The sequence below is a fragment of the Melospiza georgiana genome, chromosome 22 (assembly GCF_028018845.1).
Source record: "Melospiza georgiana isolate bMelGeo1 chromosome 22, bMelGeo1.pri, whole genome shotgun sequence".
In the NCBI taxonomy this organism is placed as follows: Eukaryota; Metazoa; Chordata; class Aves; order Passeriformes; family Passerellidae; genus Melospiza; species Melospiza georgiana.
Window position 1 is genome coordinate 6,260,787 of NC_080451.1, and position 25,369 is coordinate 6,286,155.

At 46.7% G+C, this 25,369-nt stretch overlaps 2 protein-coding genes across 2 annotated transcripts; one reads left to right on the forward strand and one right to left on the reverse strand.

The window, feature by feature from the left end:
- Positions 1-443: 443 nt before the first annotated feature.
- Positions 444-5,074, forward strand: LOC131092717 (guanylin-like). The gene is made up of 3 exons (XM_058039551.1): positions 444-626; positions 3,991-4,180; positions 5,010-5,074. Exons 1-3 carry the CDS (start codon positions 552-554, stop codon positions 5,072-5,074), a joined length of 330 nt encoding a protein of 109 aa, XP_057895534.1. The 5' UTR covers positions 444-551.
- A 10,895-nt stretch (positions 5,075-15,969) lies between these two features.
- SRM (spermidine synthase) lies at positions 15,970-24,299 on the reverse strand. The gene is made up of 8 exons (XM_058039322.1): positions 24,135-24,299; positions 23,878-23,998; positions 23,573-23,665; positions 22,178-22,331; positions 21,455-21,538; positions 21,004-21,149; positions 18,661-18,783; positions 15,970-17,485 (listed from the first exon to the last, which is right to left on the reverse strand). The coding sequence occupies exons 1-8, from the start codon at positions 24,278-24,280 to the stop codon at positions 17,468-17,470; spliced, it is 885 nt and encodes a 294-aa protein (XP_057895305.1). The 5' UTR covers positions 24,281-24,299; the 3' UTR covers positions 15,970-17,467.
- Between the last annotated feature and the right edge of the window lie 1,070 nt (positions 24,300-25,369).

The window sequence follows — 25,369 nt, forward strand, 5'->3', positions numbered from 1 at the left end:
CATCCACCTCAACAATCTTAGAGGATTTCTGTGACTTTAACAATTCCCTGATTATGTGATTACACTCCACATTCCTGAGACTCCCAGAACAGCCAACTGGCTGGAACAATTTTTTCTAGCTCCTTCCAAACTTCTTTTTTCACTCCCACTTCTGCAGAAAGTGCCCATGGGCACTTTGAGGTGTTGCTGAGCTCAGTCCCCACCATTTATTTATTTATTGCAGTCGGGAATGTTTTGCCTGCCTGTGTCAGGGCCAGTGCCTCAAAGTGGGAGCGACTCGTAAAGGGCAGGATGTGCCTGGGTGTGACTGCCCAGCTGTACCTGTGGGCAGATAACTGAGCGTCCCCTCGGGGTTTATGGCATGGCAATAGAAAGTCTGGATTAATGGATTACCAGCACCAGGCTGGAGGGAGTCTTTATAAAGCTCTGACTGCTGAGTCTGAGAGCTCAGAGGAGGGAAAGTCTGAGAGACACAAAAAGGCCAAAGAAAGGCCAAAGGTAGAGGAAATAAAATCTGTCCAGTTGAGGAGAAATTTGGCTTTGCAGGCACCATGAAAAGCTGTCTTTCCTGGACAGTCCTGGCAGCCCTTGTCCTGGTGCACATCTCCCAGGCAGTCTATGTTCAGGTGAGTTTCTTCTCTTTCATTTGTCGTTATTACAAATTCGACAAAGTGATGATATTTTATAAACTTCTGGTTGCAACTAAATTAATAGACCAGAATTTTTGCCCTGCTCTGCCTTGATTTCCACCTGTATCTCCCCATTCTCTGGGTTTTCCTTCTGTGAAACACTTCAGGTATCACTAAATGCTGCTGCTGTTCATTTACCTCCTCCAGCCACATCTCTGCTCTGAAATTCTTTAGGGACTGAGGTGTTTCCTGCCCAGAATTTTCTCCTAGACCTAAAGCCACATGCAGTGAAGGTGCTGACTTTAGAGAGAGTGATGCAAACAAGGTGTGAACAAAGAAATTATTTTCTGTTACCTGGTTCTAGGCAGGAGGTTCTTTGTGGGAATGATCTGTGAGTTTATGGGATGGAGCCTGTAAAAAAAGGGCAAAGAAGAGCTTGGCTGGATCCAATTAAATATTAATGGGCAGAGAAGTGATTAAAGGAGCCTCTGTGAAATCTTCCAAGTACACAATCACCTGTGAGTAAACAACCTCCAAACACATTCTAAAGGAGTAAAACACAGGAGAAGCAAATGAGATAATTATTGTTTTCCTTTTTCTCTGAAGCTTCTCAGGAAAAAAATCCCAAGCAAAGGGATTTTCCCAGGAAATGTGAATGCCACATGGCTTCAAGTTGTGCCGGGGGAGCACCAGCTCCAGAGGTGTCACCTCTGGCTAATACTCCATGTCCTGGTTTGAAAAGGAATTGAGGTTTTTTGGGAGTTTTGTAGTGTCAAACCATGGCACTCCATACCATGTGGAAGGGGTTAGGAAGGTACCTCAGGGCCCTGGTTTGTTTTTGGGGAAGTTTTGGATCTCTCTGCACTCCTCTGAGAGGAGGTTTCAGTCTGATTGCAATGTAAACACTTTCCTCTGAGGACCAGGAAAACTAATAAAAACCAACACTTGTTAACCAATTATTGACTCTCTTTATGTGTGAGCAGCAGGTGTCCAGGAATAAGGAACCTTTGTGTCCTGGACTATCTTTTTTTTTGTCCTTTGGATGACAGAGATTGCCAGAGGTAGCAGGTTTAAGCTATTCCTTTCTCTCAAACCATTCTTCAACATTTACAGTCTCCAGAGGAGCAAACAGCTTCCTACAGGGAAAAACATTCCCCTTTTCCACTTGCAGCCATAAAATATATTAATAAATGAGAATGGCTGCTTCTAGGTTATGTAAGAGAGTAGGGAGTGCATCTCTGGAGTTTGAGCTGGAATTCTCCTCTCATTAATCATTAAATCGATGTTTTCCCCATTGTACATGCAGTGAACTCTGAGTCTTGCACTCCTTTCACCTGAAGTCTTTGAAGTCTGACTGATTCTGTGATTTATTCTGTGATTATTCACTGCACAAAGTTGGCTTGCACTCTTCTCTCTGAAATTGTTCCTGACACTTCCCTTCCTTGTCCCAGAGGATGTCAAATTCACCTCTCTCCAATACATCTTTCTTACTTGAGGTGGTTTTGTCTCTATTTTGCTGTTCCTTTGTTCTTTTTTTGTCCCCAGGACCTGCAGATGTCAGGGTTTCTTCCCAGTTCCTGGTTTCTCTGCAATTGTGAGATTGAAATTGAAAAACCCCTTTTTTAATTCTATGGGTTTTGCTTCTCAGTTGTGTGACCACAGCTGAATCTAGAGGTGCCTTCATAGGAAAAGTGAATTTTTCACAGGCAGCCAGAGCTGATCACAGAACCAGAAAGTTGTTTAGGTTGGAAAATCCCGTTAAGATTATAAAATCCAACTGTTCCTCCAGCACAGAGAGATCCACCTTGTCCCCTGTCACATCCATGTGATTGTGGAGCACTTCCAGGGATGGTGACTCCAACACTCCCAGGGGCTGCTGATGCCAGTGCCTGATTAGCTTTTATAGACCATTAAGGTCAGAAAAGATCTCTAAGATCCTCGAGGTCAACTGATAAATTAACCAGAGTAAGATCATAAACTGATTGCAAGAGACGAGATTTTGACGTAGTAAATACGTATCCAAAGTTTATCTGACTAGGTTTTTTAAACCTTGAACACCAAAATAATGTGGTGCTGTAAAAAAACCTCCAAAACCCCAGCCAGAATCAAATTCCCTCCCCACTCATCTCACACCATTCCCCACTGGACTCATGGGGATGTGAAATAAATGCTAATATTTGGTTTTGTGCTGTATCAGCCACTGCATTTTATTTCTTTGGATGAGGAGCTGTTACCTGACTCCAGAATCCTAGGATGGTTTGGGTTGGAAGGGACTTTAAAATTCATCTCATTCCAAACCCTGCCATGGGGTTGGAACCTCCCACATCACCTTAGTCTACATGCTGGCCATGAAATCAAGTTAAAACGGCAGAAATAAATCAGTTTGAAAATCCTTATTTGTTTTCTAGGCCAAACTCTGATTATCTGCAGATGGGTACAGACTCTGTGCACTTGGTTAAACAGCTGCAACTTAAATTTATGGCCTCAAAAAGGGGAAATTTCTTGAAACTGAGGGAATGACCCTTAACTGATGAACAGGGAGAAGCAACTAAAACATAGAGTAATAGAGATTTCTCAGAGTCCTGTCCCAGCTTCCATAAGTTTCTGGTGTGAACTTTGAGTCAGAAGTGCTGTATTTATGCTTCCAAAAACTTGTTTTTCACTGATTGTGTGAGCAAGTTTTAAATGGGCAGAGGATGGGATTGTTGGGCATCTGTGCAGGGCCAGGAGCTGGAGTCAGTGATCCCAGTGGGTCTCTTCCAACACAAGCGATTCTGTGGTTCTAAATTAATATAAATTTGCCACAATGTCTTGGGGTGAAGGGTTTAAGCCCCAGCAACGTGTGGTGTGAAAGAAGAGCTGCTTTTGTGTGGCACAGCCAACACTTGGCATTTCCCCTGCTGTGTTAGGAGAACAATGAACCAAATAAATCCCCATTTATCCCCATTCTAGCCATGATTTTGTAGATCTCTATCACATTTCCCTGGATGGAGCTGGCAGCAGCCAGGGACAGTGGAAGTGTCCCTGTCCATGACAGGGGGGGAATGAGAAGAGCTTTAAGGTCCCTTCCAACCCAACCCATTCCAGGGTTCTGTGATATTTCCCAATTCTCTCTTTTTAGGCTGAAGATTCCCAGCCTGGATCTTCCTTCCTATCCCAGATTTTATGGGTCTGTCTCACAGGGATGAGCCAGGGCTGAATTCTCCCTCTGTCCACTGCCTTCACTCCGGTTTTATCTTGGCTTTCTTTCAACACCATCTTTTCCCTCTGCTGTATTTTCTGGGAGAAATGGTTTCAATGGAATGGATTTGCCAAAGGCCTGGCTTCCTGACACTTCTTTTTTTTTTTTGGTTCTTTATAGGATGGAGACTTTAAATTCCCCCTGGAGTCTGTGAAGAAGCTGAAGGAGCTCATGGAGGGCAGCAAACACATCAACCCTCGCATGATGGTGCCCATGGCCAGCTACTCCCCATGCCAGGACAAACACCTCCCTGAGGAGTTCAGGCCTGTGTGCAAGAGGGAGGATGCACCCATGATTTTCAGGAGGCTGAGTATGTCACTCATATTTCATAGTTTTCGTTTTTACCACGATTTTTAACCTTAAACATTCCAGCAGCAGGAGGCAAAGCCTTGGGATTGCTTCTGTGCCACTTCTAGGGCAGCTGGGAGGGTTTTTGCTGCCTTTGTGCTGCTCTTTCTCCTGCAAAGCTTGGGCTCCATGAACCACCCAAGGAAAATTCCTGCAGTGCTGAGCTGAGCTCTTCCCTGGGCACATCCCACTGCTGTGACAGGGAAAAGTTCATCCAAAACAGAATAATGGAATCACTGAATAGTTTGTTTGGGGGGGACCTTAAAGCTCATCCCACTCCACCCCTGACATGGCAGGGACACCTTCCACTCCAGCCTGGCCTTGGGCACTGCCAGGGATCCAGGGACACCCACAGCTGCTCTGGGCACCCTGTGCCAGGGCCCCTAGCACCTCCACAGGGAGGATTTTCCTCCCAATATCTCATCTAAATCTACCCTTCTCTAGCTTATTTCCTGCTTGTCCAAAGTCCCTCTGCCATGGGTTGCTGCTGCTGCAGTGTTTGCTTTTTTGAGTTATTCTATTGCAGTTATCTGCTGTCCAGTAAAAGGGACACTTTAGGATAAAATGCTGCCATGTCCTCCTGTCCTCTTGCTTCCCATGGCTTCCCAAGGAATTCAGGTTTGCTTTCATCCCTTCAGTCAGATTTTAGCATGAGTTAATTTTCCTCAGAGCAGTTCTACCTACAAGGATCTTTCAAGTGGTGAAGTAGAAATACAAAGCAGTTTCCAAGTGCTTTGGCAGGTGGCTCTGCCCTCCTGGCACCCAACTGAATCCCTTTTTCTCCTGGACAGGCCTGGCTGCTGAGGACGACCTGTGTGAGATCTGTGCCAACGCTGCCTGTGCTGGCTGCTTCTGAGAAGGTGGGAAAACCCACAACAGACACGTCCAGCTGGGAAGTTTGTGCATTCCTGTGAAGATCATGTTCTTTCACCAATCAATATTCCTGGGCTTCAACTGCAGGCAAGCTGCAGCTGCCAGCTCGTGGGGACATCCCTGCAGTCCTGCAGCACCTGGAGCAGAGCAGATCTGCCAGCAAGGAGGCTGGGACTCCTCTGAGAGCTTCCAGGGCTGCAGGAGTTGGGTGACACTGCAATGGAAATGCCCTGGGTTTCATTTCCCACTGTTTTCCCTGGATTTGAACAAACTGTGAAACTCAGCATCCCCTGCAGCCTCTTTAATGGCTAATTTTTAATGTCCAATAAGCAGTATCTAATCATTAATATCTACCTGTGATTTGGCCTCCCCTACACACAACATCACTGGATGATTCCCTTTTTCAGCCCTCATTCCCAGTGGGTTGGATCCCTTTCCCTCCCACCTGTCTGCAGGTGACTCCACTGAGTTTGTAGCAGAACTGCAATGAGTAACTCAAGCTGAATTCCTGCTGTTTAGGAACATTCTGACAGCCAGAAATCAGCCAGTTCCTTGTACTGATTGTTGTTGATTTGGGGAATGGGTGTAGAGGAGCACAGGACCACTTCTTCACTGGCTGGGTATCAAGGTTCTTTAAACTCTCTTTGAGAGAAAATAATTCTAAAGCACAGTGCTAGAATCACACTGAAATGAAAGCGTTGTCTGTTTTATTTATTGGTGGCAAGATTGTAAAGAAATTCTGTTCATGTTTATATGCTGTACAGGCAATAAAACACTAGTAATAATTTGGATATTTTTGTTTATTTGTTTGTTATTGCTGGGTTTTGGGGTGGGTTTTGTTTTAGGATACTCTTCCCGCTTCCTTGCTTTTTCCCTATATAAGGCATGGGGAAGTCTGCAGCTTCCCTGAATAAAATATATGTTTTAACAATGCTCTGAACTTAAAACTGTCACTGTCATATTTTCTGAAAAATCCCTTCACCAGGATTTCTTCTCCTGGGAAGCTGAGAAGCCTCAGAGAAAAATGAAAACAATAATTATCTGATTGCTTCCCCTGTGTTTTGCTGCTTTGGAATGTGGCTGGAGATTGTTTATCCAACAGGTAATTGTTTGATTAGTTTCATGTGAATTGTTTTTTTTATTAACCAATCACAGCCAGCTGTGTTGGGACTCTGGAGAGTCACAAGTTTTTAATTAGCATCTTGTTAAGCCTTCTGTAAGATCCTTTCTCTATTCTTTAGTATAGTTATAACATAACATAACATAACATAACATAACATAACATAACATAACATAACATAACATAACATAACATAACATAACATAACATAACATAACATAACATAACGTCATCCCCAGTCCTTCCTTGGACACATCCAGGGTTGGGGATCCACCACTGCCCTGGGCAACCCCTTCCTATCCCTGACCACATTTTCCATGAGGAAATTTCTGTTGATGTCCAACTGTGGAAACCCAGGGCACTGGGAATATTTCTGTCTGCTCTGGGCTGCCCTGACCCCCAGGGCAGCACTGACTCTGACCCTCATTCATGGAGAAAGTTTCCTAAACTCCAGAATAGATTGGAACCCACAAAAGTGTGAAATAGATTATAGAGAGCAGTGTAGGTCAATCACTTGGTGAGAAATTGAGGTTTTGGGGTTTTTAGTGTGTTGTGGATGGCAGCAAGATGGAGGGCACAGGGTGTTGTCCTGGGTTTCTTCTTCATGCTTCTTCTTCCTTCTTCTCCATGGGTTTGGGTGGCATTTTGTAATTGTGCAGAAAAGTCCCCATTGCAGCTCTGTGGGATCAGTTATTGGGTTATAAAAGGGAAAATAATCCAGGTGTCAGCTCTTAATTGGACAGTTTAGTCTGAAAAGCCCTTGTACCAAGAGATTGTTGGGCATTTTGTGCCTTCTAATGAAAAGCTGCCCCACTCACAGCAGTGAGACTGTTTCACTGATAAGAAACAATAAACACCTGAGTGTGAACGTGAACTGCTGTCTCAGTGCCTTCAATCCAGACACAGAGAGGATAAACTGCTCGTGTTTATCTGGGATACAGAACTGCAGGTCCAGCAGGAAACATCCCTGCCAGGGGCTGGAACTGAATGATCTCTGGGGTCCCTTCCAATCCAAACCATTCTGTGCTTCTGTGATTGTTCAACACCTCAGTTCCTGAAAAATTAACTACAAGGAATTGTCTCACTGATGATTCAATTGGGTAATTTGTGTTATGAGAAAAGATCATGTTTACTCCCTTAATTTTCACCAAACCATCAGGCTTGTGTTACCTCACACACCCTCCTTATTTCTAAATCCATTATTTCCACTTATTAAAAAGTTCATTCCTTTTCTCCACTTGTGTTCTATAACTGACTCCTGAATCCCAAGGAGCCCAGATCAGCTTGGACAGGGCTTGGAGCATCTCTTGGGATGGAAATGTCCCTGCCCAGGCAGGGATGGGCTTCAGGATCCCTCCCAACCCAGACCAGCCTGATTCTCTGGTTGCTATTAATGTTTAATCACTAATCAGAGCGCAGACGTCAGCCTGGTGCTGATATCTCTCTCCTCTCCTCATCTGAGATTTCACTCACCTTTATTTCGCTCCTTTATTGCCAGCTCCCAACAGTGGAGCTTTCTTGCAGCTGTTGAGATGACAAATTCCATCAGTAATTCTGTGATTCCAAGAGCTCCTTGGAGCACTGGTTAATCCAGAACTTGGCAGTTTTCCCTGTGCCCAGCCCCTGCCCCTGATTCCCCTCATCCCTTTGTGGAATTCTGTGTTATGATGTGTGGGATTTTCCACTTTCTCACCGCTATTGGATGCACTGAATTCTGTGCCTGTTCTCCCTTAAATTTGCCTCACATTTCCCCCCAAATTTCTCTTTTTTCTCACTTTGCTTAGTTCTTCCACATTTCCAGATTATCCAGGTCTTGGCTGATACAGGCATTTATTCTATTTATTGGCTGCCATTCTGGTCCTTCCTACTGTCACCATCCAATGTTTCTTATCTCTAATTTTTGGATTTTTTTTTTTCTCCTTGATTCTGCAATGTGCCTTTTTATCCATCTTTCATTATTCCTCCCCTTCCATTCCTCCCTTTCCATGACTCTCTTGATCCTTATGGGATTTCCTTGCCCATTTCCCCCTCTATTCTGCTGAAGCTCAAAATTCCCTGGACTGATAATTTTTTTCTTAGTTTAAAATATATAAAATTTCTACCTATTTCTCATGTTTTCCTCTATTCTCTAGTTCTAGCCATCACCACCAATGCTCTCAGACAACCAGCTTTAGATTCCATTAAAATCTTTATCCCATCTCTTTCAAATTCCTACCCTGTATCCCTTCTATCCAGAAATGTTGTGTTTATCTGCTTCTGTTCCCATTAACCATTGGCCTCCAAGCTAATTTCTGGCAATTATCATGTCCTAGTTTTCTCATATTCTTCCTATATGGCAGAATGTTTGTTAACCCTCCCTTCTTTCCTCCCCCCCTTTATTTATTTATCTATTTATTTATTTAAATTCCCGTTGCTAACCCTCACTTCTTTCCTCCCTTTATTTACTTATTTCTTAATTTAATTTATTTTATTTTATTTATTTCTTTTAATTTTCCGTAAAGGGATAAATCCAGACAGCATTTGAGGCACGAAATTGTTTTAACAGCAAAAAACCTTTCTTCCTTTCAAATGTACAAAAATATGGAGGCTCAAACCCATTTCTTCACAGAATCTGGGGTGGCTGAGGTTGGAAGGGACACTGGGGATGATCCAGTCCCACCTCTCTGTGACCTGAGTGCCCAGGGCTGCTTCCAGATGAATTTTGGAATCTGGAATTCCAGGTGACTTTTGGAGACTCCACCACCTCTCTGAGCAGTTCATTTCAGTTCTCACTCACCCTTCTTTTTGACTTTTTGTTCAATATCAGTGAAATTCTTACCTGTCCCCACATAGGAAACAGAAGAACAGAAGTATTTGCTAATTTCAAAGGAAGCTCTTTTTTGGGGGGAAAATTTCAATACTTTTCCTGGAAAAAAATGCAGAATGATTGCAGGAAGTGTTGGTGGGGTTGGTGTCACCCCTGGGTGAGGCTCTGCTCCCACCCCACACAAATCCAGGGATCCTGGAGTGCTCAGCAAACACTGAGCACACAAAGATGAGATTGTCCTTGGGGTAACATTTTAACCAAAGGGTCAGAGAAAGTACCAGCGATGACGTGATTTGCTTTATAAACCATAAAAAGTCCATAAAAGCAATGGCACACCCAAGGAGAATTTGCATTAAATATTTTGCATGTCCTGATAAAAAATGTCAAGGTGGAGATAGAAACACTCTAAAGTCTTTCCAGGAGCTTAACTTGTTCTTTTCTTTTGCCCAAGAACCTTAAGGAACAAATTCCATGTTCTCCTCTGTCTGGGATATTTGCACTATCAGGCACTGGAATCAGAATTGCTGATAAAAGTATTTTATTGTTTTAATTTTATTTATTTATTTATTTTAAATTTTTATTTATTAATTTAATTTTATTTATTTCATTTTCATTTTATAAAAGTATTTTATTATTTTAATTTTATTTAATAATTTTACTTACTGATCTATTTTTTATTTATTTAATTTTATTTTATTTATTTCATTTTCATTTTATAAAAGTATTTTATTGTTGTTTTCACTTCTGTCATGGTGAGACACTTTTTGACCAGATCAGTAAATGTTCTGCTTTGCTGTTCCAGAGGATGAGGTGACACAGTGAATCCCAATTTCCCTGTTAGCATTCAGCTGCTTTAAATAGCAAATACTCCACAGTTTGGTGTCTCCCTGCTGGGAATTTTCAGTTGTAACCCCAGGGATCTTTGACTTTTTGATATCTCCTGGTAGGTGACCAACCTCTCTCCTGGGACATACCTGTGGAAAAACCTGGAAAATCCTGTGTAAGGTGACCAGGGTGGTGAGGGGTCTGTGGCACATCAGGTGTGTAGGGAGATGAATTTCTTTATTCTGGGAACAAGGAGAGGAAAAGAGTGCAGGGGGCAATTGTGAGAAACAGTTTAATCACGAAGGGTCTCATTTCCAGGTCCTTCAGAAAGGCACATCCAGTGACACTGCTGTGACACTTCCAAGGATTAATGTCTCAGTTTGCTCATGGGCCACATTGGCTTTTAACAGCTCTAGAAGACCTCTTTTTTATTATTTTGGAAGCTTGAACCAAGCGTGGTACATATTTATTGGTGAAAAAGAAATATTTGTGATTATTCTGAACCCACTGCCTGATCATTCCTCTTGTCTGGTATTATTGCATTTGGGTTCTCCTCAGATGAAGGAAGGAATGATGAATCTGACTTCATGTTCTCAGAAGGCTAATTTATTATTTTATTATACTATATTATGTTAAAGAATGCTATGCTAAACTATACTAAAGAATACAGAAAGGATACTTACAGAATACTAAAGAGATAATTATGAAAACTTGTGACTCTTTCCAGAGTCTTGACACAGCTTGGCCCTGATTGGCCAATAAATCAAAATAATTCACAGGAGAATCCAATGGAACAATCACCTGTGGGTAAACAATCTCCAAACACATTCCACATGTGAGCACAACACAGGAGAAGCAAATGAGATAAGAATTGTTTCCCTTTTCTCTGAGGCTTCTCACCTTCCCAGGAGAAAAATCCTGGGTGAAGGGATTTTTCAGAAAATGTGAACGCCACGTGATATCATTTGGCTTTTTGTGCTCTAAAGCTGCATCTTTGATCTTTTGTGGACTCAGAGCTTCAGTGCCTTCAGCAGAGCTCCTATGCTGGCTCTGAATGAGGATGGCAGGAAGAGATGTGGGTGAGAGAGCACACAAAGGCACAGAGAACAACACGGAACTTGCCGGAATAACAAAGGTGCCACTCCAGCAATGCAGCTGCTGAACAGATGGTTTTTGGGGAGAGGGGAAAGTCTGAACCCTGATAAGTCAACAGCAGAGATAACATCACCAGAGAGCAGTGAATTCACAGAACATCACACAAGAGAGTTCTCTTCCTGCTGCATTCCAGGAGCAACGCAGATTGTGCCAAGGGAGTGTGCTGTGGTAACTCTGGGCATCTCATGAACGTTAGAGATGTGACCAAAACCTTGTCACTGCCAGTCAGAAGTTCCTAAGGCACTTGGAGATGTTCCCTCTGCTCTGGACCCAGGCTGGGAGAGCTGGGGGTGCTCACCTGGAGAGGAGAAGCTCCAGGGAGAGCTCAGAGCCCCTGCCAGGGCCTGAAGGGGCTCCAGGAGAGATGGAGAGGGACTGGGGACAAGGGATGGAGGGACAGGACACAGGGAATGGCTCCCACTGCCAGAGGGCAGGGCTGGATGGGATATTGGGAAGGAATTCTTCCCTGGGAAGACAGTCCAGGTACCTCTTTCTGGGCAAAATAAGCCCCCAAAAGGACCCACGTTAACAGAGGATTAACCTTTAAAAACAACAGCCTGTTGCATACTCATAATATTTGCAAAAAGCCAATCATAAAATACACATTTTTCACAGAATGGAAAATGAGAAGTCCAGAACAAGCTGTGGTAAGCCCTGAGCTGGCACTCAGAAGGAACCAGGGGTTTGTGCTCTTGGAGCAGGTATTCTTTGGAAATGTCTGAATGTCTGGTGATGGTATTTTTCTTTGTGGCTCCCTGTACAAAACAGAGTGTGAGTGGATCCTCAGATTTCCTGGGGAAGGGCTGGGTGACAAACATTGCCATGAGCTTTATGACTGACCACCAGAGGATTTCCCAGGTCATTCTTTCTTTTTCAGCATCCTTTGTGTGACAGGAATGTGCCCTCTGTTGACGGAGTGACAAAACTACATTTTATCTCCTAAAAAAGGAAAGAAGCCCAGAAGTTTCTCTCCTCAATTACCAAAAAAGACATCTCATAGGAGCTGGGGGACTTCACCTCAAACTTAAGGATAGTTAATTGGACAGGAGCCAAAAAGTCCCACCTGAGCAATTTACTAGAAAAAGAAGAGAACAAAGAAACCAATGGCTTTTTTGAGGTGTTTTACCAGGAGCAAGAACCTCTTGCCCTGGCTCGGTTTTTCTCTGTAAAGACCTTTGTTATTTTGCCTTTTAATAAAACTTTTCTGTTTCCAACACTACCACAGAAGCCATCCTGCTGATTTTATGCCTTCTAAAGTAGCTGAGCTATCTCAGGTATAATATATAGATAATATATAAATTACATATCATAAATTTTAAAATATAGAATTTATTATATAAATCTCCTAGAGCTTATAAGACCAGCCTCGAGGAGACCATATATCAGGCTCCCAGGTAAGAATTTAAAAGGAAAATACCAAAAAAAAACCCTCAAACCACAGAGGTTTGCATGGCTTTGAGATCTCAAGTACAAACCAGAAAGGAACAGCTGACTCTGCCTTGGCCCTTTTGAAAATCTGTTCCTTGTTGGTTTTGTGTAAGTGTGGAGGGGGAAATCATTGCTTGTGTCCAAACCAGTCCCATCCTTATCCCCTGAAGCTGGAACAGGTTCCTGCCATTGAGAGGAATGAGGGATTTGTCTTTACAAACCAGCTGTGGGACTGCTGGTAGATAAAACCAGCACTGGGAGATAAAAGAAACAATGGAAAGGATTCCATGGATTGATGAATGGAAAAAGATATTTGCTTTTACTAATAAACTTTAGGTTTGCTAATAAATGAAATTAGACATTGAGAGATGAAAGAAACAATGGGAAAGAAAAACCCCTGAATTCCATAAGAATTAAAAATGAAAAGAGAGGGTTATACATTAGAGGGAACTCTTTGAGATCAGGCATTCTGGGAAGTCTGAACCTCTCAAGTACCTCAGGAATGGGGAAAGAGAGAAGGGAAATGTGGCTGGGAAATTGGGATAAAAAGGAGGCTGAGTCCTCCAAAAATTGGAGAGATCCCAGGGGAATGCCCCATGGCCTCTCCCTTGATTGGAATAAAGCCAGAAAGGACTCAGTCTCCTTTTAGGACATAAACCTCTGGTGTTTGTGGATTAATTTTCCTAACAGCATCATGGACCCTCATGTGGGTGCCAAATCACCTTGTCTTCTCTTAACCCCGGCCTACCCTGCGACGATGGCGTCGATCTCTGAGCGAGGCCCGAGCCTGCGGCCTGAGGGCCTGGGCATCCTTAGGAGAATGGTGAGTGGCAGAATTGTTGTTTTTTAACCCCTGTGCAGCTAAAATCATGCAGTGATATTTGGTGTTCTTTATTATAGCTAAGAGACAAGAGCCAGGTGATGGCAGGAGATTCCCAGAGGGTGAGGCGGCCTTCCTTCACACCCACCGTGGATTCTCATCCTCGAATGTCCGAGAGATAAGTCCAAGGCTGGGACCTGAGAGGGGATGAAAGGGAGATGCTGGGAGGGCTTTTTGTGTCAACTTTGGAGGCAGGGATGTGCAAGAGGTGACCCCTTAGGCCACATAAAGGAAAAGTCTCACAATGCTGAGGTGCTCAGGGCAGAGCAGTCCCAGTGGGTGTTGTGTCACTTGTCTATCATGCACTGTGTGTCTTTTGGGTGTCTTGTGTCACATGTGTTTTGCCTTAGCCCTTTGAGGGGCCTATCAGAAACTGAGGTGTCCATCTTGGCATCTCTGACCTCTGTGTTCCTCAGCCCAGTGCCGATTCTGTCGAAGATTTGACTTGGGAGGCTGGACAGTCATTGGAATCACATCTCTCTTGTGGCATCCACTCTGATGTCTTCTAAGGTCTTGTTCTGAGCTGTTCTCCACAGCTCTGCACCACAGCAATCCATTCTAGCAGATTAGGACTTGTATGAATGTGAAGAGAGGGAGAGGACTCTGATCCCTGAGGGGCTGGCTGCCACCTGAAATCCTGAACTGCACAGGATGTGTGCCAGACCCAACCTGCCACAACATCCAATGGAGAATGCCTGACTATCCCAAGGGCCTCCTGCAAACTGACACCAGGAACCTGGACTGGTGAGTTTTGCTTCACAAGGATACAGGCCAGTGTTGGTGTTCAGGGGCCTGTAGCTGTGAGTGGGCAGCCACCTAATGAAATTCCAAACAGCGCAGGATGTCTCCCAGACCCACCCTGCCATGAACTCCAACTCAGGCTGCTCTAACAATTCCAAGCACCTCCTGCAATCTGCCATCAGGAACCTGGGATGGTGAGTTTTGTTTCTCAGGGAAAATGGCCAAGGTTTGTGTTCGGGGCCTGTGGCTGGAGTGGCCGGCTGGCTCCTGAAATTCCACAATACACAGGATGGTTCCCAGACCTAAGCTGGCACCAGCGTGGGCTGGTTTGACAGTGCCAAGTGGCTCCTGCAATCTACCATCAGGAACCTGGCATGGTGAGTTTTGTTTCCCAGGGAAAAGGGCTGGCATTGGTGTTCAAGGGCCTGTGGCCCTGAATGGTCCACCCCCTCCTGAAATTGCAAACAGTGCAGGATGTCTCCCACACCAGACCTGCCACTGCCAGCAGCTCAGGCTGGTTTGACAGTGCCAAGTGCCTCCTTCAATCTGACATCAGGAACTTGGACTGGTGAGTTTTGTTTCCCAGGGAAAAGGGCTGGCATTGGTGTTCAAGGGCCTGTGGCCCTGAGTGCCTGGCCCCCTGTTGAGGTTTCTCTCAATTTTTTTAAACTCTCTTCTGAGCTTCTAAAAATCGAGTTAGTTCAATGAGTAAAGCTCAGAGCAGCTTGATACAGTTCAAAGTTGCCAACTGACTTGAGCAATGATGTGCTAAAGCCCAGCCCATGGGCTATGATGTGCTAAAGGCTCCGTTCCCCTGCTTGTCTCCACCTGCTCTGACTGACATTGCATTTTATGTTACCTGGGACAAGGCCTATCCCTGTTCATGTACTCCTGGCATAATGAGATGCTGGAACACAACTGCAGCATGCCTAGGCAATCATCTTTGTGACTCTTTGCTTATGAACAGTCTTGCTCAACATGCCTTAGGCAAAAGGCAGCTAAATCTCTGAAATAGGTTAATATTTAATTGCCCACCTAGAGACACTGCAAAAAGTGGTCAGTGCTCAGTTCTACATGAGACCCCATGGTTTCCTCCTGCTGACCATTATCCAAATTACAATGTCTCTTTAAGCCCCAGCATCCCTTGGCCATGATATCCTGCAGCATAACAGCTCAGACACAAATCTGTGGGAGGGATGATCCATCTGTAGACAAAACCACCTTGCAGGTGCCAAACACCCTCCCAGCAGCTCACAGGGCACACAGGGGTGATTTTTAAGTCCTGAATCTCTGAGCTGCTCAGGTGGAATCAGCTACAGCTGCACAAGCCCCTGCTCCCTCTCTTGCTGCATTCATGTGAGTGCTTGACTCAAGCACTGATCTCTGCCTTCTCACACTGAAGTGTTTGGAACTGTCTGTGGGGAACAGTGACTTGGAATCACTCAGAAATCACACAGGGCCTTGTGGACAGAGCTTGTGTGGCTTGGATGGGAAACAGTCCTGTCTTCTGTTCTCATCACTGGCCACTTGCTGAACTCACATATTTGGAGAAAGCTCAAAGAACCAGAAGGAATAATTAGAGTGGAGTGGAGTCCAACAACAGGTTTGGGGAAGCTCTTTCCCTCCTGGGCATTGCTGTACTCACCAAGGATGGGTGAAAGGCTTGAACTTGTTACCAGTTGGCTGCTGCTCTGAGGACTACAGTCCTGGTCTTGATTCCCATTCTAGGGGAAAGTGTCAGAGCTAATTTTCTGTCAAGGATGGAGGGCTAAGTCAGGTTCAGGTCCCACAGGAATTTAAACAGGGGGAGCTAGAACCAGGCTCCATTACTGCTCTGCTCCTTATAAAAACACAGGAGTTGAGCAGTGAAAATGCCTCATTAACCCAAACTATTTGTGTGAGAAAGAAAAGTCACCCAGACAATTAAGAGAAAAATAGGTGTTATCTTCTCAAGAATACAGAGACCCAGACTCAGCTCTGCAGCTCAGCAATGCTTTGCAAACCCTTGTGACCTCAAAGAAACTGCACCAATACTGGTGGTAGAAGGAGACACTGGGAAAGAAGTGCTATGTCCCATCAGTAAGGGAAGAAAACAGGACAGTACTGACCCCACAAATCCTCTTAGGGATGATAACTTATCATCCCTGAAGATAAGTGAGAGAAGAAGCCAGACCAACTAGAGGGTGCACCTAGAAGCACAGCAAACCTTCAGGATCTCTGTTTCCTCCCCCCAAAAAGCACTGACCCACATTGATGTCACCTTAACCAGAGCCAAGTGTTTAATTGAGTGCAAGGGAGTGACAATGGCACAGTGGTTGTGCTGGGAGGGTGATTCCCACAGTGCAGGGGGACAGAATCTTCAGAACAGAAGTAAAGAAGTGAAGGCAGCTCCATCTTACAGTGTACAATGGAAAACAACTTATGCATCTGGGGGCAGCATTGGAAATAATGATGCCTCCTAAGGACTTGCAAACACCCAGGCCTGAGGCATCTCAGCATGACTGAGATGAGAGATTTGTCAGCACAACCAACTCCCCAACATCAGTACTGAACATCAGGCAATGCAGCTAAGGTTTGCTTTTATATATATATACATATACATATATATATATATATATATATAACCTGTCACCATATTGATAAACATTCTTTGGAACCTCTCTGAGGGCAGAGGTAAGAACAGCAGTCAGCCTGTTGGCACCTCAGCACTTCTGTTTCTAACCAATTAAGAAAATGAGCAACCTTAACCAAAAAAAAAAAAAAAAAAAAAAGCCACAAGACTGCTGCCAGCATGCCTGGCTGGTGTTTAATACTGCTACTCCATCAGGGTTGGAGGGAGATCTCTGGTGAATGGCAACAGTTTGCACTGTGGCTTCTCCAGCTGTGCTGCAGAGCAGGGCAGGAGTCACAGGAGGGCAGTGGGATGCTCAGACCTGTTACCAGTCCAAAAGTGTCAGCAGCAGGGAGCTCCCACGAGGAGAGAGTGAGCTAACTGTGCACAAAGCTCCCTCTCTCTTTCTCTCTCTGTGCTTAAGGCTGAGTCAGGGACCCTTTGGACTGTTCCCAGCCCACAGACAGAAATATGTGTCAGTTATAAATACATCACATCAGCTGGAGGGGTGTGGAGTGTGGTTGGGATGGGAGAATTTAGAATGGGTGCAGGGATGAAAGGAAAAAGACATCTTACATTTCCAGCACTGGAAAGAACAGTTTTGACCTCAGGCAATAAGTCACTGGACTTTTCAATAGTCTTATCTGGCTTATGCCCCATCATCCTTAACACATCAGAGGGAATGTTGGCTGGCCAAGGGTTAAACAATCCCACACAGTGGAGAGCAAATCTGCAGTCTGCTGAGAAGATCCCAGCCACATCACTGAAGATCTCAGAGTCCAACTTGGAGCAAGGAAGCAGCTCAGGGTCTCACACATCACTCAGGGCCTGCAGAGAGCCAAAGACAAATGTCAGCATGGACCTGCCCCAGCTCTGCAGGCTGCAGGGGAAACATGAATCACCACCTCTGAAATACAGTTATGGCATTTGCCTGCATCCCTACAACACTCTAATTCTAATTCTAATGACTAAAATTCTAAGGAATTTTTTTCTGGAAGCTGCAGTTGCAGCCTAGTGGGCATATAATGGAATAACGTGGAAATACAGGCTATCCTTCAAGAAACAAGACTGATCTATACTGGAGCATCCCTTCTTTATCCTCTAGTTTGTGCAAAAAAATCAAGCACATTTTATCTAAGAGTTTTGGAGCTTTCCAGTGTGAAACACCAGTTCTGCCTCTAAAGCCAATCAGAAGAGCACAGAATAGTTTGGGTCGGAAACATCATCTTAAACCTTAAACATTATCTTAAACATTAAACATTATCTTAAACATAATCTTAAACATTATCTTAAACATCATCTTAAACCTTAAATATTATCTTAAACATTATCTTAAACCTTAAACATTATCTTAAACATCATCTAAAAGCCATCTTAAAACACCAGACAGTTTCCTTGTCTAGCATGATGCTGCAGAAATCTGTCCTGTGCTCCCTGGCTTGTCCAGCTCTATCTTAGATGTTATTTTTTTTGACACTTGTTCCTTTCATGCAGCAGAATGATGATTCCAGGTGCATAGTGGTGACTTTGGTACTTTTATTTTCCTCTCAAGAGAGTTCTGGGGAGGCATGGGCTTCCTTTCAGTGTGTCTGGGACTTTACAAGTGAGCAAGCCTTGTGTAGTTCACAGACCTGGCACAGGCTGTTGGAAAGAGATTGTGGCCCCAGACTGAAAGGTTCTGGTAACCTTGCATGGACTATTCCCAGCTCCCTTTCAAAGGGGGATGTGAATAAGTGCCTGCCTCTGAATTGCTGGTAAAAATCATCTTGGACCTGGCTTTGGTAGGTGAAGCAGGAGTGATCTGCCATCAAGGCACGGCACATCAGCCCAAAGAACAGCCCCTAAATGAACTCCAGTCTTCCCAGCCTGACTCATACTCTGCCCTGTCATACAAAACGCTGTCCTGCTCTGACTTGCCCACAGAAACCTTTGGGACTGCAAGAAATCCTACTCCCACTCCTGTCTCACCCTGGAGGGAGGTGTTGTGGCACAGGCTGGCTTACCTTCCGTGCAAACTCTGGCAGGATGAATGCTGCCCTGTGAATGTCAGAGTTGTAGTACTTGAGACTCCTCTCCTCCACCTGCTGCTGTGAGAGCTGCTGCACTGGCTCCCGGAAATTTGTGTTCTGCAAAAGCAAAGTCAGTACCTTTGACTATTTGGATAATGTAATATGTGTTGTAAAATAATTAGTGCTAAAGGAAATTAAAACCACAGCACTTTGTGTACAAAGCCAGTGTTGGGCAACGAGCAGTAATAGGCTACGTGATAAGGATGGAGATTAAAACACCAGGAAGACACTGTCTCCAGGGATGGATATTTCAAGGGGTTTTCTTGTCTGACAAGACCCCAGCAGGAGGCATTTGATAGGCATTGTCAGAAATTTATGGCAGGAAGTTTTTGCCTGACAGGATTCCAGGAATTATCCACCAGTTCTGAGAAATGTGGCAGCAAGAAAGAAAAGCTACAATAATGTGCTAAAATATGTTAAAGAAGGGCCCCTTGCAGAGCCCAAAATACTGTATAAAACAAACCCCTTAGAAATGACATTTGGAGACCCATGGGGACTGTGGTGTGATAGAGGCCAAATCCTGGGTTCCCCAACTCTGATCACCTGGCTCAGAGTCAAATCCCTTGTGGCTTTTTCCAAATTTATATTTTGATTATTTAATAATATACTTAATTATTAAATTGGAATATTCATTTATAACAAATAAGAAGCCAAAGGCTGTGTGACAGGCATCCTGATGCACGGCAGAGAACTGAGATGACTCAGAGGCAAACAAATAACTTTTTGTTTCAGTATGAGGCCAAAGGTTCTGCGCAGCCCCAGCACCAAGGGCTGGGGTTTGTGCTCTCTAACTCCTGTGACCAGCACTTGTGCACAGATGTCAGTGCATGAGGTCACACTGCATGAGCCATGGGACAGATGTGTGATGAGCATCCAAGGAACAAGGCTTTGCTCCTCAAAGGAGAATCCATGTTGGGCACGGTGCATGCTGCCAGCATCCCGGGTTAACCACGTGCAGCAGCAGCAATGCTGGCACCCCAAACCCATCTTAAACCTTAAACATTCTCTTAAACATCATCTTAAACCTTAAACATCATCTTAAACATCATCTTAAACCTTAAACATCATCTTAAACATCATCTTAAACCTTAAACATTATCTTAAACATCATCTAAAAACCATCTTAAAACACCAGACAGTTTCCTTGTCTAGCATGATGCTGCAGAAATCTGTCCTGTGCTCCCTGGCTTGTCCAGCTCTATCTTAGATATTATTTTTTTTGACACTTGTTCCTTTCATGCAGAATTATGATCCCAGGTGCATAGTGGTGACTTTGGTGCTTTTATTTTCCCCTCAAGAGAGTTCTGGGGAGGCATGGGCTTCCCTTCAGCCACATGGAAGCAGACTAGGAAAAGAGTAAACTTCAGTGGTGTGACAGAGTTACCAGCCCACATCCCAACACCAACTCTCACTTGGAGGCCTCTGTGAGGGTCAGTGTTCTCTGGGGGGGAAAGCAGAGACCCTGAAGGTTTGCTGTGCTTCCAGGTGCACTCTCCAGCTGGTCTGGCTTCCTCTCTGACTTATCCTTAGGGATGATAAGTTATCATCAAACCAGTTACAGGCTGATTTTCAGAAGGTGCCTGCTTTGTAACAGTCGCCACCAAATAAGCCAAAACCTTAAAAAAATTGGTAGTGACTTCCTCCCTTCCAAGTTTGTTGTACTAGATGGAAAATTATGACCATTTTTAAAGCAACTGGTCAATTCTGCACATCGTTCAGCACTGAGCAGGCTGCAACTGGAGCTCTGGGTGGCAGAGCCAGGTGAATCTTGAAGCCCCACAGCTGGGAGAATTCAGTGCCATAGCTGAAGTTCTGCAAGGGACAGATTCAGGCAGGCTGGTAGGGAATGGAAAAGGGCACTTGAGGTGCCTGGAACTCATGGGGTTCAAGAATCAAGAATTGAGAATTCTAGAATCTTGAAGCCCTACAGCTTGGAGATTTCAGTGGCATAGCTCAAGTTCTGCAAGGGACAGATTCAAGCAGGCTGGTAGGGAATGGAAAAGGAACTCATGGGGTTCAAGAATCAAGAACTAAGAATTCTAGAATCTTGAGGCCCCACAGCTGGGAGAATTGAATGCCATAGCTCAAGTTCTGCAAGGGACAGCATTAGGCAGGTTTGTAGAGAATGGAAAAGGGCCCTTGAGGTGCCTGGAAGTCACGGGGTTCAAGAATCAAGAATTCAAGAATCTTGAAGCCCCACAGCTGGGAGACTTCAATGCCATAGCTTGAGTTCTGTAAGGCACAGGCAGGCTGGTAGGGCCTGGAAAAGGCACTCACAGGGTTCTTGCTGCAGAGCATGAAGCCGATCTGGCCGCTGGGGTACGTGGGGATGGTGCAGTAGGCGTACTCCACCACCGGGAACAGGGACTTGCAGAACTGCCGCATCTCCTTGATGAGATCCAGGTGCAGCCACTGGCACTCACCTGCAGGGAGAAAGGCAGGCAGTGTGTGAGAGCTGCCCCTCTGCTCGGCACAGAACTGTGCCAGGTGAGCAGTGGTTCCAAGTCCCAACCTGTCCAGCTCACGTAGTTTCACAGACCTTGATGCCAGTTTTGTTAAGCCCAGACCAATAATGAATGAGCTGACAGAGATCAAAACCACAGCTTTCCCTGGGAGGTGACATGTTTCACTCCCTGCATCTCATCTCCCCAAGAAGAGTCCCCTCTGTGCCTCACGCTTGGTATGTGAAGCTCTGGCATCAGCCTCTGCCCAGGGGCAGCATCCTCACCTTGGCAGCAGAGAATCCCATCTTCCCTCAGGGCTGTCTTCATCAGCTGGTAATAAGATTCTTTGAACAAACTTTCTGCAGGACCTGGGAGAAAGGTGAATAAAGAAAAGCTTAGAGCCCAGGTGGACCCCTAGGAGGGCAAAACAGTCAGGATTTTAGCTTTGCTAAATAGCAAGCTCAGATCCCCTATTAAACAAAGCCTTAGCAGCTGCCTCTTGCTTCACTGAGCATTTGTAAAGCAGAACTCCTGCTCCAAACTGCCTTTTAGAGATACCTCTCTCTGTCCTGACTAGGCCAAGATTGAAGGTGACTGATACTTGTTGATGGGTTCCTAAAATGAGGTGCTATATCTACATTTGGTCCTTCTGTTCCTCAGTTTCCCCCTTCAGAAATACAGCAGCCTCACCCCAGCTATCTTCAGGGCAGGGGCTGCACCAAGTGTGTGAGCCACTGCTTTATCAGCAGGCACATGTGCAAAGCTGCCCTTCCACTCAGGGAACAACTCTGCCTGAAGAAATAGCTGCTGGAGCTGAATTTTGAGGAGAGAAAAGTAACAGCTGGCTTGAAGGCCTGCTGATACAATTTTATGGTTTCCAAGTCGGCAACAATCTTTTCACTTGAAAGGATCCTCAGCAGACCGGCAGAACTTCCAAGAGGTAGGCAGAATAAAAAAATGAAGGAGGTATGTGGAAAACAGTGCCCTTTTATGGCTACAATTCTTACCCATGGGGTCAGACGAGTCTGTGATAATCACATCAAAGGCTTCTTGATTCTGTTTCATGAACTCAAAACCATCTCCCACGTGCAATGTCAGCTTAGCACTGGAATAGCCCACTGCCATCCCTGGGAGGTATTTTTTAGATACCTGGATCACATCCTGCAACACACAGAGAGCACAAGTGGGTCAGAGGCTCACAAGAAGCTGCTCCTCAGAGTGCTGTGCAGCTGTGACTGGAAGAACAGCACAATGAGTCATTTCCTTCAGTACCTTCAGCTCAAGCCTGATTTGCCAGTGAAAGCCACAAAAGCTGCCAGCACCTTCAGCCAGCTCCTTTCAGCCTTCTCCTACAGCCTCGGGGTTCAGTGACACTGTTGTCCTGTCTAGGCCAAGCTCAATAAAAACCTGGAGCTTCAAAAGCTCCCTGAGGAACTGAGCAAATGTGATTGCAGGTCAGACTGCTCTGTGCTCCTTTTTCCTACAGAACGTCACTTGCATAGGTGATCTCAGATAAATCAATTTATATTTCTTCCTAAGTAAAACCATGCTAGCAAGTTTCTGAATGCAAGATGAGAAATATCCCCATCTCTGAACTACAGACATTATTAAGATAAAATTTTTTTCTCTAAAATCGTTAGGCAGCCACTGCAGTTGTACTAAACAGTAGCAGCTTCTCACAGATGGCAAAACCAAAAAAATATGTTGGTGTCAGGCAGTGCTTGTTAAAACCAGGCATGTTTGCCTACTTAGCTGGCAGAAAGAGCACACAATCTCATATAGCAGAATTTCCTGTTCTTAAAAGAGCTTTACTCTGAGCAAAACTTTCTGAGAAAAGGCTGAGTAAAGTAAAATAGAACTGGCTGAGAGGAGGACTGGGAAAAGAGTACACTTCAGTGGTGTGACAGAGTTACCAGCCCACATCCTAACACCGACTGTCACTTGGAGAGCTCTGTGAGCACACAGGTTATCAGTCACAGGCTGATTCTCAGCAGGCACACACATCCTGACAGTCACCATCACTAAGCCAAAGCCCCAACAGGCTCTAATTGGTAGTGACCTTCTCCCTTCCAAGTTTGTTGTACTAGACACAAAATTATGATAGAGCCAGGGCACTCCTCCAGATCCCGTGCTTGGCCCACGACTGCCTGGAAGGGCCTCAATCGTGTGCGTGTGAAAGAAATCACACAGAAGAGGCAGCCAGCTGCCACGTAGATGACTCGTAAGGCAAAGAGAGGTGGCGCTGTCATTGTCACGCCAGCAGAACCAGCAGCAAACGCGCCTGGTGCTGACGAGAGACAGCAGGTGAAGGCGCAGCTCCCGAGGGTGATGTGGAGTCGGGCTGGGTTTGCCATGCCGGGCAGCCCGCCCAGGAGCCCCGAGCAGCCGGGAGCCCCACGCACCTCATCGATCTCGCACTGCACCACGGACTCCACGGTCGGGTGTTTGACCACCTCCCGCAGCACGCCCCCGTCGCCGCCGCCGATGATCAGCACCTGGCAGGGAAGAGGGCACAGCGTGGGCTGTCAGCGGGCTCGGCCCGCGGCAACTTCGGCTCTCGGGCCCAAGGAGAGCGGCGTGCAGGCGCTGCGGGCCCGGCTGCCCGGACACGAACCGCGGGGCCCGGAGCCTGCTCCGGCCCAGGACAGGCCCCGGCAGCCCTGCGGGGGCTGGGGGAGCCCCGAGGGGCGGGCTGGGGAGCGCTCACCTTGCGGGGGTCGGGGTGGCTGCACAGGGGCAGGTTGGCGATCATTTCCTGGTAGGAGAACTCGTCCCGCTCCGTGCACTGGATCACCCCATCCAGGACCAGGACGTTGCCGTAGGTGGTGCTGGGCAGAGCGGGGAAGCGGGGTTGGAGCCGGCCGGGGCCGCGCTCCCCCGCCCCCTCTCCGCGCCGCCAGGCCCCACCGCGTGGCGCTGACCGGCGCCGCCATCCCCCCACCGCCCCGGGCGGCCCTCCCGCACCTGCGGAAGACGAGGATCTCCTGGTAGCGGGAGCGCTGGTGGTGCAGGAGCTCCTCCACCTGCAGCGACATGGCCTGGCCGGGCCACAGCCGGCACGTCTCGCGGAACCAGCCCTCGCGGATCAGCGCCGCCGCGCCGCGCTCCATCCCGCCCCGCCGCGGAGCGGAGCGGCCGCCGCCGGGCCGGGCCACCTGCGCTCGGCTGCCGCCGCCGCCGCCCGACCGCACCGGCGCGGGAGCCGCGCGCAGGGCCCCGCGCCGCCCCCGCCTGCGCGCGCCGCCATTGGCGGGGCCGCCGTGACGGCCGGGCCGCGTCAGGGCCGGGCGGGCGGAGCGGGGCCGCCCCCGCCGCCACGGGGAAAGGGCGCGCCCGAGCCCTCAGCGCCGCCTCAGCCCCTGCTCCGAGCCCGCGGCACCGCATCGCTCCGCCCCTGCTCCGAGCACGCCACAGCCCCTGCTCCGAGCGCACCGAGCCCTCGGCACCGCTCCGCCACAGCCCCTGCTCCGAGCACACCGAGCCGCCACAGCCCCTGCTCCGAGCTCTCGGCACCGCTCCGCCACAGCCCCTGCTCCGAGCACACCGAGCCGCCACAGCCCCTGCTCCGAGCTCTCGGCACCGCTCCGCCACAGCCCCTGCTCCGAGCACACCGAGCCCTCAGCGCCGCGCCGCCCCGCCTGCGGAACCGCCAGCGAGCAATTTTCGGGAAAACGAAGTCTAATTGGGGTGTTTTAAGTAATGAGGATGCATTGTGTTGGATTGCATGAGGACGGCTGGTGAGAGCATCTCTCAGGATAAAGGATGAGGCAGTTGGGCATCGAGAAGTGACGAGTGAGGGGGCACTGATGAATGTGTAAATATCTAAAAGGAAAATGCCAAGGAGAGGGAACTAATGCTCTGCTTAGTGGTGCTGGGACACAAGGCAACAGGCAGAAACTGATGCACATGAAGTCCCAGCTGAACATTAGGAAGAACTTTCCTACGTGGGTGACCAAGGACAGGAATGGATTGCCCGTAGAGGGCGTGCAGACTGTTCCACTGCACATATTCCATCTGGGCACAATCCTGCGCCATGTGCTCCAAGATGACCCTGCTTGGGCAGGGAGCTTGGAGCAGATGATTTGCTGTGGTGCCTACCAACTTCACCCATCAATGATTCTGTGGATATTGCAAAAGCAGGTTCAGTTCTAGTGCTGGTGGGTCCAGGTGAGGGGCTTACAGAATGTGGTGTGTTCTGT